We start from the raw sequence: 14,400 nt of genomic DNA on the forward strand, positions 1-14,400 counted from the left end.
TAAAATCTGCTGTACAGGTAACAAACTAAAACACTGACTAAGTCGTTGGACAGTTAAGTTGACAGCGAAAAGAGAAAGAAAGGAAAAAATCATGAAACAGAAGGGGGGATAGATAAAATGAGCTGTAAAAGGCTTTTTAATAGCTACACTTACCTATTCTTAGTGATCTTTGTGACAAATGCAGTAAAACAGTTTTCTTTTGGAATGCAGGGTGTTACAGAAGAAGAGAACAGCCATGGTGCTGGAAATGGGCCTCAAAATGGGCCAAGTCTGGGGTCCCCGGTGAAGGTGCGGTCTGAGACTTTGCAACCAGATCGTGATGTCCCACTGTTAAGAAAGTTAAGATCCATACACAGCTTTGAGTTTGAAAAGCGTATCACTTTGGAATCAAAACCTCGCACTGATAAATTCTTGGAAGCCTGGTAAGTGTATCTTTGTTCAATTCTGGCTTATCTATTTTTCCATCGCATATTCACCTTCTTCTGAAGGAAGACAACACAAGAAAATTCTGTCATTTATACTTAGCACTGCTCGCCTATTAAGTAGAAATTTGTTTCTTAGGGCACTCATGAAAAATCACCAGTCTTAGGTGAAACATAGAAAGTAGGAGCAGGTGTAGGCTATTTGGCCCTTTGAGCCTATTCCACCATTTAGTATCATCACAGATGATCATCCAATTCTCTACATTGTTCCTGCTTTATCTCCATACACTATGATTTCCTTAGTCTTAAGAACATTATCTAATTCCTTCCAAACATCCAATATTTTGGTCTCAACGGTCTTCTGTGGCAGAGATTTCACTGCTGTCTCGGTGAAGACATTTCTCCTCCTCTCAGTCCTAAACAGCGTAACCTGTGTCCTTAAACTGTAACCCCAGGTTCTGGAGTTTCCAGTCACCGGGAACATCCTTCCTTTGTTTACATTGTCCAGTCCTGTTAGAATTGTATAGGTTTCTATGAGATCCCCTAATTCTTCTAAACTTCAATTAATATAGAATATAGAACAGTACAGCACAGTACAGGCCCTTTGGCCCTCAACGTTGTGCTGAACTTTTACCCTAATCCTAAAGTCTATCTAATCTCCACCCCCACCTTTATACTATCATCCATGTGCCTATCTAATAGCTGCTTAAATGCCGCTAATGAGGCTGACTCCACTACCCACTCCGGCAATGCATTCCACGCCCCGACCACTGTCTGATTAAAGAACCTACCTCTGATGTCTCCCCTATATCTACCTCCACTCACTTTAAAACTATGCCCCCTTGTAATAGCTACCTCCACCCTAGGAAAAAGTCTTTGGCTGTCCACCCTATCTATACCTCTGATCATTTTGTACACCTCTATCAAGTCACCTCTCATCCTTCGTCGTTCTAAAGAGAAAAGTCCTAGCTCTCAACCTTTCCTCGTAAGACCTTCCCTCCATTCCAGGCAACATCCTGGTAAATCTCCTCTGCACCTTTTCCAATGCCTCCACATCTTTCTGGTAATGAGGCGACACAATACTCCAGATGTGGCCGAACCAGGGTTTTGTATAGCTGGAGCATAACTTCACGGCTCTTGAACTCGATTCCTCTATTAATGAAAGCTAACACACCATACGCCTTCTTAACAACTCTATCCACCTGGGTGGCAGCTTTCAGGGAACTGTGAACATGAACCCCAAGATCCCTCTGCTCCTCCACAATGCCAAGAATCTTTCCGTTAACCCTGTATTCTGCTTTCAAGTTTGTCCTTCCAAAATGAATCACCTGACACTTTTCAGGGTTAAACTCCATCTGCCACTTCTCAGCCCAGCTCTGCATCCTATCAATGTCCCTTTGTAACCTAGAACAGCCCTCCGCACTGTCCACAACTCGACCCACCTTCGTATCGTCCGCGAACTTGCTAATCCACCCTTCCACTCCTTCATCCAAATTCTTTACAAAAATCACAAATAGAAGAGGACCCAGAACACCACTCATAACTGAGTACCATGTTGAATATTTTCTGTCTACTACCACCCTTTGTCTTCGAAGGGTCAGCCAATTCTGAATCCAATCTGCCACATTTCCCCCTATCCCATGCCTCCTTACCTTCTGCATGAGCCTACCATGGGGAACCTTATCAAACGCCTTACTTAAATCCATGTATACCACATCCACTGCTCTACCTTCCTCCACATGTTTGGTCACCTTTTCAAAGAATTCAATAAGGTTTGTGAGGCATGATCTACCCTTCACAAATCCATGCTGACTATCCAGAATCAAACTGTGCCTTTCCAAGTGATCATAAATCCTATCTCTTACAGCCCTTTCCAATAATTTGCCCACCACTGATGTAAGATTAACTGGCCTGTAATTTCCGGGGTTATCCTTATTCCCTTTTTTGAACAAGGGAATGACGTTTGCCTCTCTCCAATCTTCTGGCACTATACCCGTGGACAGTGAGGACGAAAAGATCATCGCCAAAGGCCCTGCGATCTTTTCCCTCGCTTCCCATAGAATCCTTGGATAAATCCCATCAGGCCTGGGGGACTTATCTATCTTCAACTTCCTCAAAATTCCTAGCACATCTTCCTTACTAACATTGACCTTCTCTAGCCTACCAGCCTGTTTCACACTGTCCTCCCCTACAACTAGGTCCCCCTCAGTTGTGAATACTGAAGAAAAGTATTCATTAAGGACCTCTCCTATCTCTTTGCGCTCCGTGCACAAATCCTCTTTACAAGACTTGATTGGCCCTACCCTTTCTCTGGTCATTCTCTTAGTCCTCACGTAAGTGTAAAAAGCCTTGGAGTTTTCCTTGATCCTATCTGCCAAGGTTTTCTCATGCCCCCTTATAGCTCTTCTAAGCTCTTCCTTCAGCTCCTTCCTGGATAACTTGTATCCCTCTAGAGCCTTTTTTGTTCCTTGATTCCTAAACCTTACATAAGCATCCTTCTTCGTCTTAACCAGTCGTTCGACCTCTCTTGAGAACCAAGGCTCCCTCACTCGACTGCATCTTCCCTGCCTGCTAGAGACAAACCTATCGAGCACATGCAGTATGTATTCCTTAAACAATCTCCACATTTCAATAGTGCTCTTCCCTGACAGCATCTGTTCCCAATTTATGTTACCCAGTTCTTGCCAACAGCATGGTAATTACCCTTCCCCCAATTATAAACCTTACCCTGTTCTATAGTTCTAACCCCTCCAGTCTCTCTTCATATGTCAGTCCTGTCATTCCAGGAATCGATATGGTAAACCTTTGTTGCACCCGCTACATAGCCAGAACATCCTCCTTCAGTTAAGGAAACCAAAGCTGCATACAGTACACCAGATGTGATCTCACCAAGTGCTGGAAAACTGCAGCAAAACATCCCTGCTCCTGTACTCAAATGAAGGCTGACATTCTATTTGTCGTCTTCACTGCCTGCTGCACCTGCTTGCTTACTTTGATCGACTGATATACGTACAATGATACCTCCCACTTTCCCAATCTATTGCCATTCAGGTTATCTGCATTCCTGGTTTTGTTTCCAAAGTGGATTACCTCATATTTATCCATATTATACTACTTCTGTCATGCATTTTCCCTCTTACTCACTTAGCATAATCACTGTGGAGTATTTCTCTATCCTCATCACAACTCGACCTGTCACCTTGCTTTGTATCCTCTGCAACTTGGACATATTACATTTAGTTCCCTTATCTAAATCATTAATATATATTGTGAATAACTGGGTCCAAGCACTGATCCCTGTGGCACCACACTCGTTGTTGCCTTTCCACTCAGAAAAAGATCTATTTATTTCTACTCTTTTTTTTTTTTGTTTCCTGCCTACCAGTTAGTTTTCTGTCCACATTAGCGCACTACCCCCAATCCCAAGTGCTTTAATATCATGTGCTAATTTCTTATGTTATATTTTATTGAAAGTCTTCTGAAAGTCCAAATAAACCATATCCATTCACTCCCCCCTTATCGACTTGTCAAACATGGTTTCCCTTTTAAAAATTCATGTTGACTCTGCCTAATCCTGCCACTGTTTTCCAAGTGCTCTTTAAATCTTTTGAAATGTACTCTTCGCCTGACATCAGCAGTGTAGAAAATGCTAGATCTGTAGTTCCCTGCTTTCTCTGTGTCCTTTTGTGGGGATTACATTAGCTACACTCCAGTCTGTAGGCACTATTCCAGAGTTGATAGAATTTTGAAATGTGACCACCAATGCATCCACTATTTGGTCCACTTCACTAGATGCTTGGAAATATAGATTATTGGTCCCTGGGGATTTTCAGTGTTTAATCCTATCAAATTCCCAACACCCTTTCGCTACTAATACTAATTTCTTTCAGTTCTTCCCTCTTACTGGACCCTGTGTTCCCCAACAGTTTTAGGATTTTGTGTTCAATACCAATGTGGGGGGAGAGGTCTAACCCCCACTATCGTTTTCTTCTTGGTGTTTCTGAGTTCCACCAATCCAGATTCCACTTGATATCCTTCCTCACTATTACATTAATGTCCTCTTTAACCAGCATGTTACCACTCCTCTTTTTCTTTTTTTGTCTGTCCTTCCTAAAAATTGGATACCCCCAGATATTCAGTTCCCATCCCTGGTTGCCCTGAAGCCACGTCTCCAATATCCCAACTATGTCATACTCGTTTACATCAATTTGCACGACTAATTCACCTGCTTTGTTGCAAATGCTCTGCGCATTAAGATACAGAACCTTAAGAACATGTCTTTTTAACATTTTAAGTACTGTTTACATTATTTAGCACAATGGCTCTATTTGACTTTTGCTCTTGAGATCTCTACCTATTGCTTTCGTTATCCCTTTTTTTGCCCTGGCTTCCTTCCCTTCTGTCTCTCTTTATAAGGTTGCTATCTGCCTGCAGTTTTAATCCCTTCCTGACCGTACTTGCAAATACATCTCCTACAACATCCCATATAGAGGAGGAGGAGGAGGAGCACATCCACGTTTTTTTTTTATCCTGATGTTGCCTCAGGAGCTCCACCTCTGGATTCATAGAGTCTTAGTGTCACGGAAACAGACCCTTCGGTCCAACTCATCCATACCAACCAGATATCCTAAATTAATCTAGTCACATTTGCCAGCATTTGGTCTATATCGTTGCAAACCTTTCCTATTCATATACCTTTTCAGATGCCTTTTGAATGTGTAATTGTACCAGCCTCTGCCATCTTCTCTGGCAGTTCATTCTAAGCACACACCACCCTCTGTGAAAATGTTGCCCCTTAGGTCCCTTTTAAGTCTTTCCCCCCTCAACTTAACTTAATCCTATGCATTTTCTGATGAAGGGTCTAGGCCCGAAACGTCAGCCTTTCTGCTCCTGTGATGCTGCTTGGCCTGCTGTGTTCATTCAGCTCTGCACCTTGTTGTCTCTTAATCCTATGCTGTCTAGTTCTGGACTCCCCTACCCTGAGAAAAAGACCTTGGCTATTCACCCTATCCATTCCCCCTCATGATTATATAAACTTCTGTAAGGTCAGCTCTCAGCCTCCAACACTCCAGGGGAAAAAAGGCCCCAGTCTATTCAGCCTCTCCCCAAAGCTCAATCTCCAACCCTGGCAACATGTTTGTAAATCTTTTCTGAATCCTTTCAAGTTTCACAACATCTTTCCTATACCAGGGAGACCAGAATTGAATGCAGTATCCCAAAAGTGGCCTAACCAATGTCCTGTACAGCGCAACATGACCTCCCAACTCCTATACTCAATGCACTGACCAATAAGGGCAAGCATACCAAACGCCATCTCCACTAACCTGTTCACCTGTGACTCCACCTTTAAGAAACAGTGAACCTGTAAAGAGTTTCTCTGCTCAGCTCTTGCTGTTACTCTGACTTAGCTCAACCCAGGCCTCACCCCTCAGGCCCTTATAGGGAGATTCTGCTGTTTTTCACCCCCAGGTGCACTCTGCTACACTCCGGCTGCTATTCCAACAAATCTTGCCTCGGACAGCCTGTCCTTTGTCTAGTTGCAAAAAATTAAGTTTTATTGGTCTCCTCTTTACTGTAAATATATAATAATTTTGAAATGGTTACAGGTAAATGTATTAGATTAGTTAAAAATCCAATCACTTTGGTGTTGAAACTGGCTTGTTCTGTAGTTTTCTGTTTAGTAAGCAGATCTACGGGAACAGAACAGATGAAGGAAGGAAAACAAAACATTTAATTTTCACATGTAATGTTTGCTATCCATTAGAGGTCTGTATTTTAGGCTTCTGTCCATTTAGAACTATTCTGGTGATGCTGTCCATGTCCCAGTGTCCCATTAATTTGAATGAAGTTTCCAAGTTTGGAACATCCTGGAGCTGATACAGAGTTGCTTTACCAAAGACATGTAAGCTACCTTATGGCTACTGTTGCATGAGAAAGAACGGAAGCCTTGCAAAATCCACAACCTCAGAATGCCCCAAATGGCTTCACGTTCAATTAAGTGTTCCTGAAATTGAAGGGATACTGTTATCCTTCATATTAAATATTTTCTAATCAGCCTGTTCAAAGGTGTTATTATGCACCTTTGGTGCAGGTGGGACTTGAATCAAGACCACCTGACTCAGCTAGGGGCGCTACCACTACATCATAGGAACAGGAGTTGGCTGGTCAATCCCACAAGCCCGTTCTGTCATACAGTGAGATCATGGCTAATCAGTAGCCTAACTCCACATACCTGCCTCTGTTGTGTATCCCTTAATATCTTAACAAATTTATCCATCTCAGATTTAAAATTTTAACAACTGATCCAGCATTCACTACCGTTTGTGGAAGAGCCCCGAGATATTTTCTAATCAATCTGCTCATAGGTGTTGTGAAGCATGTCTCAAGCAGGTGGGACTTGAACCTGTGTTTCCTGGTCCAGAGGTAGAGACACTACCACTGCACCATAAGAGCCCTATAGGGATGCTACTACATTAAAAAAACACAAAAATAAACAAACGTGTCAAAAATAGAATGTGAAATAGTTACAGAAGGTAACTGGAGGTAAAGATTTTCAATCTGTTGTTTTATATGCATTGTATTTCTGGTGGCCGTTCTGCTCATCATTGAGGAAATGATAAGTTTCCTCCTGGGGATATGCTGGACTAACATTAGTTAGTCATTCTGCTTTTATTTTTATTAATTAAAGTTATATATTGTGGACACTAGAGGACAATTCACAGCTTTTTGGCCAATAAACATGAAGTTGTTGAAAGAATTCTTAAAACAAAATTTTTCCTATGGAAGTAGCCTGAGTATCCACTGTTTCATCATAATGAGATTCCCTGATATCATGCAGTAAATAAATGCAATACTGAATGATACTTCTAAAAATTTAATTTTTTTTATATTTTGTTTATTGTATGTGGACATCACTGGCGAGGCCAGCAATTAAGGGCAATTAAGAATCAACCATATTGCTGTAGGTCTGGAGTCACAGCACTTTTCCTTCCCTAAAGGACATTAGTGAACCAGTAGATTTCATAATCGGTTTCATAATCATTAGGCTCCTAAATCCAGATTTTTATTGAATTCAAATTTTACCATTGCCATGGTAAGATTCTAACCTGAGCCCCCAAAACATTACCTGCAGTCTCTGGATTAATAGTCTATGATAATACCACAAGACAATCATCTCACTAAGTTATAGGGCAGAGTAAAACTGCTGTACCTGTTCTTTACTACTTCTTGAATTCCTAAAATCAAATATAAACTTGAGTTGATCTTTAGCTAGCTTCAAAAGACTGTCTGTATAAAGGATAAAGCTTTAAAGGTGATAGGCTGAATGCTTCTTTAGCTTGTGAACGATTTCTTTTTCTGTCCCTTTTTGTTTTGTTCGTTGGTGGGGTGTGTGTATCACAAGCAAAGCAGCATTCATTACCCTTCCCTAATTGCCCTTGAAAGGATGCTGGTAAGCTGCCTTCTTGGTCCGCCTCTATCCTCCTTCAATCACCGAAAAGAAAATTAAATTCTTTCTAATCATTTAAGTGTGCCCGTATCTGTTGTTTGTTAGTAAATTTTTATCAGCAATATGGACGTGGTTTAACATTGTTCATCTTGTTCTCTTCTGCTATCGACCATAAGTGAAATCCAAAATATGAAGTATCAGTAATATTGAAAGGAAGCTGAAATTCTTCTTGCACCAAATCAGGATGTTGTAATTTTTAATAGAATATATGATTTCTGTACACAAGGTTATAAAGATGTATTGTTGAAAATATCATATTTTGTTCACAAACCTTGAATTCATTAACTACATCCACTCAACTGAGAATCTTGCAAGTACGTCCACTGAAAATTGACTGGTTCATATTTTTATAACCTTTTAATGCATCAAGCATTTACATCAAATAGGATTTGTGCCAGTTGATTACAGATTTTTGACATAATGTAGAATGTGCCCTTTATCTGACTCTTGTTCTCATTTAAGCTTTAAAATAAAATAGGTTTAAAATAAAAATCTGGCAAGATGCCTAGACATTAACAAAAAGACTAACAAGTTATTAATATATTGCATTCCATGACTTGTCAGAAAAAGTAGCTTGAGACAATCGGAAGATTGATTGATAGTCTGAATTAATTTTAATATCATTTTTGTTTCTGTGCCTGTGAAGCTCTAATGTTCTTGGAGCATACATACTATAGAGATTAAATGGTAGAAATCTGGCAAATAACAAAAATAAGTAAGCTGCACAACAGGATTTATTTATTCCTAATGGAACCGAAGGTTGCTTGGACAATCTTGGTATTTTTGTTTTAATTCTGTGTAACAATATACATTTCTTTGTGTCCAGTTCCACTAAGGCTCAGGAAGACTTGGGCTTGCTTAAAGATGTTGCTGCTACCCAGCCTTCGAAAGCCTCTGCTGCTGCTCGTACTGACAGAGTATGGCACTTTGATGAGGAGTACATTCCTGACAGTTCGAAGCCTATCTCTGTGGGATCTCCTGAGCATGGTGATGCTGTCATTAGCAATGGATTTGTAGCGGTTAACTTGAGCTCCTGCAGGCAGGAGGTTGACTCCAAGGAATGGGTCATTGTAGATAAAGACCGCGACCTCCAGGATTTCAGGACTGATGGAGGTCTGGGCCAGAAGTTGACCAGTCCATCTGGACGAACAGATGATGAGGAGCCAGATGTTCTAGCAGAAGATCCCCTTCAGGAGGAAAGATTAAAGTTGGAAGCCATTCTGAGTGAAAAGGTGGAACATCCACGATCTCCAGAAGCAGGAAGAGAACAGGTACCCGCTAATGAAAAGTGTGGCTTTAGAAGCATATGTCTATGTAACTGCTGAACTGTAGTATTCAACAAGACTGTTAGCTACCGGAGGTCACAGAGTTCTGTTGAAAATTTAGTCTGAGAATCATGTACAGTTAAAATGAAGAAATGACGTTTTATTTCCCTTTTTTTTGGCATACGTGTTGAAAGGACTGATTCTAATTTACCCCATCCCATCTGTCTGTCTGTCTCTGCCATTTTGTCTAAATGTATTGGTATAACAGCACCATGTTGTCCTTGGTTGAATCTAATGCCATGCTAAAGTTCAGCTTGAATTGTAAATGTTTCTAAAACTGAAGCATTTATCTTAATGAGAAAATAGATTAAATACTTATTTTTTGCTAAAGATGCAAAAAATGCATAGAAAGGCATCCAGGTGTGTAAATGCTTAGAATTTTAAAATTGGCAACACATGACAGGTCGTGAAGGCCAAAAAAAAGGACAATGGAAAACTGTTTTGAGCATGAGGTTTGAATTTCAAAGTAGGAAGCAGTAGTAAATTTCTGGCCTTTCTAATGACTTGTGCAGCTATTGCTCGTTCTCATTAGTTCATTTCAGAAAAAGTACTAGAGTCATGGAAAAGTGCAGCCAAGATTCACTAGACTGATGCTAGGAACATGAGGTACAGTGACAAAAGGAAATTGTCTTTTTTCACTGTACTACAAGAGGCTAAGAGGGATTGATTGAGATTCTCACAATTGTGAAAGCATTTAAATGGAACAAACATACAGACAATTTTTCCCACTGTTTGGAAATAGCAATATGATAGGCAAAGAATAATCATTAGAATCTTTACCATGAATAGGTTTTGAAGAAGAGATTTAAAAGACTTGGAAAAAGAAATGAACCAACTTACATCCTTATAGTGTCAATAAATGTGAAGCTGGAAAAGCACAGCAGGCCAGACAGCATCCGAGGAGCAGGGAAGTGAATGTTTCGGGCCTGACGAAGGGTCTGAAACGCTCACTTCCTTGCTCCTTGGATGCTGACTGACCTGCTGTGCTTTTCCAGCTCCACATTTATTGACTCTAGCTTCCAGCATCTGTAGTCCTTACTGCCTCCTTGCATCCCTACAGTGACTTTATTATTGGAAAATAAATTGTATCCAATTACTCCTGACCCACTCTCCACTGCTGTCTGGGGTAGAGAATTCCAAAGATTAATGACCCACTTGAGACAGGAAATTCCTCCTCAGCTCCATCTTAAATGGTAGACAACTTATTCTGAAACTGTGATCCTTTATTTTATATTGTTCTATTAGGAGAAATATGCTTTCTGCATTTATACTGGCAAGCCCCCTGAAAATCATTTTGTTTCAATAAGAGCACCTCTCATTCTTCAAATCTCCAATGAGTATAGGCCCAAAATGTCCAACCTTTCCTTGTGCATTTCTCAACTCCTTTGTGCCAGGAATCAAACCAGTGAAACTTCTTTGAATTGCCTTTGATGCAAGCACATTCCCTCTTCAGTAAGGAAAGTAAAACTATCCAGCACTCTAAATCACACCAACACCATGTACAGTGGCAACAAAAATTCTGTCACCCTTAATAAATGCTTTTTGCCTGCACCTGCAAGCTGACTTTGTATGATTCACGTACTGCGTCCCAGTTTTCCTGTCTTTTACATTCGGATTGATAGAAAGTATGGCTCAGGTTTCTGTGCTTTAGAATGACCTGATTATTTATTACGAATAAGTACATTCTAGCTACAGATAAACAATTATGAACTGTCGATATATAGTTGCACTAGTTAAACTCTAGCTTCTTCATAACCTTGTTCCGAGACACGCTGTCTCGCGCTCACACTCGCGCTCGGTCATGCGCTCACACAGAATAAAGTGAGGGATGGGTGGAGGCAAAGACTGGGAAGGTAGTTCAATGGACTCTGTTCACAGGATTCAGTGAGGTGGTCTTTTTGACTTTTTAGGGAGCTCTGCTCCTTGTTTCTCCAACTCTAGATGCTTTCACTTGATTGCAGAAGGTAGAGGATGACTTGTTCATACAATTCTATGTCTTGCTAGTTCGGAGCCACAGCTTACAGCAACTGCAAAGGAAAACATAAACCAAGTTTCTTCAGGTTTAACGTGGTTTCTACTGCAAAGAAGAGAGACAACTCCTGTTTTTACAGAGATCCGATAATTCTGATGCAAACACTCTCATTCCCAAGCTATCCAACTAGCTAGGAACGAGCCATGTAGTGGTTGGCAAACAGAAGGCTTTTGCCATCAATGTTTGGCCACTAGTGGGCAGAACAATCAGCTACTTGTTGGCAGCCAAAGCTCCATTTGTACACACCCCTTGGCTCTAGCTTGACATCAGCATCATCCCATCTGCCTCACTGTTTGAACATGCTGTAGTTTAAAAACATTTGGAATGCATATCTGGTAACTTGCTTCTAAAAAGTGCAGCTATCCTTCAACAATACCTGATTCTTTAAATAGTCTTTTTACCATTTAAGTCTGCAATTAAAAATACAGAAAAATAAAGGATGTGATCTTTGCATCATAAGTAACAAAGGTGAATGAATAATGTGGCACAACATACTGACAAAAACAATGCCCTTAAAGAGGGTGTCATTATAACTTCGTTTGTCCATGGAGTAATTGAACTGCACAAGCTTAGAGATATTGAATTACCTAACATTCACTTCATCAGCATTTTATTTTGTTTGCAGGCTATTCCAGCATTTCATTGGTATGTGTTTAGAGCTGTAACACAGCTGTCAGTGCATCAGTTGAGCATTATGGTGTCAGGTGCAACTATTTTTCTTATCCCATGATAACTACTGTTGAGAGCAGTTTACAAAAGATAAATCCTTTTGGAGAATACTGAGTATTGTAATGGTAACGTCTCTGGTGAGTACAGCTTAACTATTGACACTGCAGTTCCCTGAAGTATCTGTATTCCTGTTGACTATAAGCCATATCACTGCCATGATAAAGAATAAAGAAAGCAAAAGGCAGGGTATGGGAACTGTGTACTTTATCCAATTATGTCATGCAGGCTTGTAGCTGATTTCCATTTCTCTTTGTATCCTGTGTTGTAGCACAGGATTTGTGATCCCACACATTGTACAAATCTTCTATTTTAATGATTCTGAAATATCAGGATTAGCGGTACAAAATATCCACTATTTCTAAAGGAAGCACATGTAATAATACAAAGAAACTGGGATCATACAGAAAAAATGTGACTGGCAAGGAAAGAGTTTTTACCATAAATCCTTGATTTTGCATTACACCTATGATTAATATCAAACGTCAAGATATATGACATTGACATGTGTAATGGCCATGACATCTTCTCAAAGTTACTTCTTTTTAGAAGCTGCTTAAAACCATCTTCTTTAGTTATCTGTTCAATATCTCCTTTTGCTTGTATTTTGTCTGATGACACTCTTGTGAAGATCTGTGGTACAATTGACTGGTTTAAAAAGAGTATGACTAGTCATGACTGTTGTTTATTTTATTCTGATACCTCATTGTTTTATAAGTTATTTTTAATTGATTAGTTTATAAAAATTATACGAATTATTACGATCATCTGGCACATTCATATCATATTAGTTCATAAATTATAGCAATGTTTAATATTTGAAGTACTCGTGGGATTGAACAAAAATGTGAATAAGACTTGGGGACCATTTTATTGAATGCATGAACGTAGGAACGTGCCTTACCTGATAGCATTCACACCTGAATTTTGCTATACCTAGAAATATGGTACACTGACTAAAAAAATTACAACTGAGATACTTAAGTCTTTTATTAGGTTAACTATAATTGGTTCACTGAATCAGCATTGTGCTGTTCTCCAAGATGGTAGCAACTTGAGCTTCTTCATTCTTAATGGAGGTTGATGAACATTAAGAGACAAAAGAAAAATGGATGGAAAATCAATATGGACCTAAATCTGAGTACCACTGAAGGGATAGCATCTGGCACATGCATGGATCAGAGTAAGGTTATCCATGTCATAGGTTTTAATGAAAATCCAGGAGAGACTTTTGTTTGGCTTTAAAAAAAATCTCTGCTTAAGCAATGAAGTTTTTTTTTAACCCAAATAATGTATTGCACTTTCATAGTATAGCATAGTATTCATAAATAAATCTCTGCATGTCCCATAAGGTTGTGGGTTAGAGTGGAGAGAGGGGGAGGAATACTCGGGTTCAATAATCTGCACTGTTGAATCTTTTTAGGGTGTATATTTTTCAATTGAAGTACTAAATTTAAGAAAATATTACTGTTGTGTATACAGTGAAAATGTCTGTACCTCTAGACCAGGAGGCCCAGATTCAAGTTCAGAGGTGTGTAATAACACTCTGAACAGATTGATGAGAAAAATAGGTTAAATTAAATGATGAAAATATTACTTTAATATGGATCTGGAGGAACACAGCAGGTAAGGCAGCATCAGGTGAGCAGGAAAGTTGACGCTTCAGAAGAAGGGCCCTGACCCTTCTATAATGCCTGACCTGCTGTGTTCCTCCAGCTCCACACTGTGTTGTCTCTGACTCCAGCATCTGCAGTTCTTGCTATCTCTATTGCTTTAGTTTATCTTTTCCCTTTTGTTACAAATTTATTTCCAACATTGATCGCTCATATTAAAAAATGTTACTTAAAAATGTATTTTGTCTGGGCTTGTAACACTAGTTGGTCAGACGTTAGATGTTCCCAGCCATGGTTGGTTGTTGGTAGGTAACGCTGTCAAAAGGTTACGAGTTCAGCTCAGTCCTGTGTTTGCTCACTTACCTTGGCTCCTACACTGGCAACACCTATGTTTAAATTTCATATGTATTGAAGGCCTCAACCGTCCTTTTCAAAAACTTCTGAAATGCCTCTTTTGCAACCCTGGTTTAGATATTTCATCATTGGTAACTTGTACCTCCAGATGCTATGCCATAATCTTTGGAATTCCCTTTGCCTCTCTATTCCTCCCTCTTTCTCTAAGAGGCTGCTTACGTGGCTTAGTGTCAAATTTTGTTTGATAGCAATCCTATAAATCATGTTGAGACATTTTACCATGCGGAACGTTCTATATAAATTAATGTTGTTCTTGTTTATATCCACAAACCACCTTGTTGCTCAGCCTATACTAGGGTAAATTCTTCCAGAATTTAGATTGAAATAGTAGATTAATCATCTTTACTATTTTAAATCATCT

The 14,400-nt window shown here is 39.7% G+C and overlaps 1 protein-coding gene across 1 annotated transcript in view; it reads left to right on the top strand.

The window, feature by feature from the left end:
• LOC109917135 (tau-tubulin kinase 2) overlaps window positions 1-14,400 on the top strand; it is a 162,650-nt gene that overhangs the window by 99,465 nt on the left and 48,785 nt on the right. The window contains exons 11-12 of the mRNA XM_048600486.1: window positions 211-422; window positions 8,756-9,200. Coding sequence (XP_048456443.1) covers window positions 211-422; window positions 8,756-9,200 — 657 coding nt within the window. The remainder of the gene's footprint in view (window positions 1-210; window positions 423-8,755; window positions 9,201-14,400) is intronic.

The sequence above is a fragment of the Rhincodon typus genome, chromosome 8 (genome assembly GCF_021869965.1).
Source record: "Rhincodon typus isolate 14 chromosome 8, sRhiTyp1.1, whole genome shotgun sequence".
NCBI lineage: Eukaryota > Metazoa > Chordata > Chondrichthyes > Orectolobiformes > Rhincodontidae > Rhincodon > Rhincodon typus.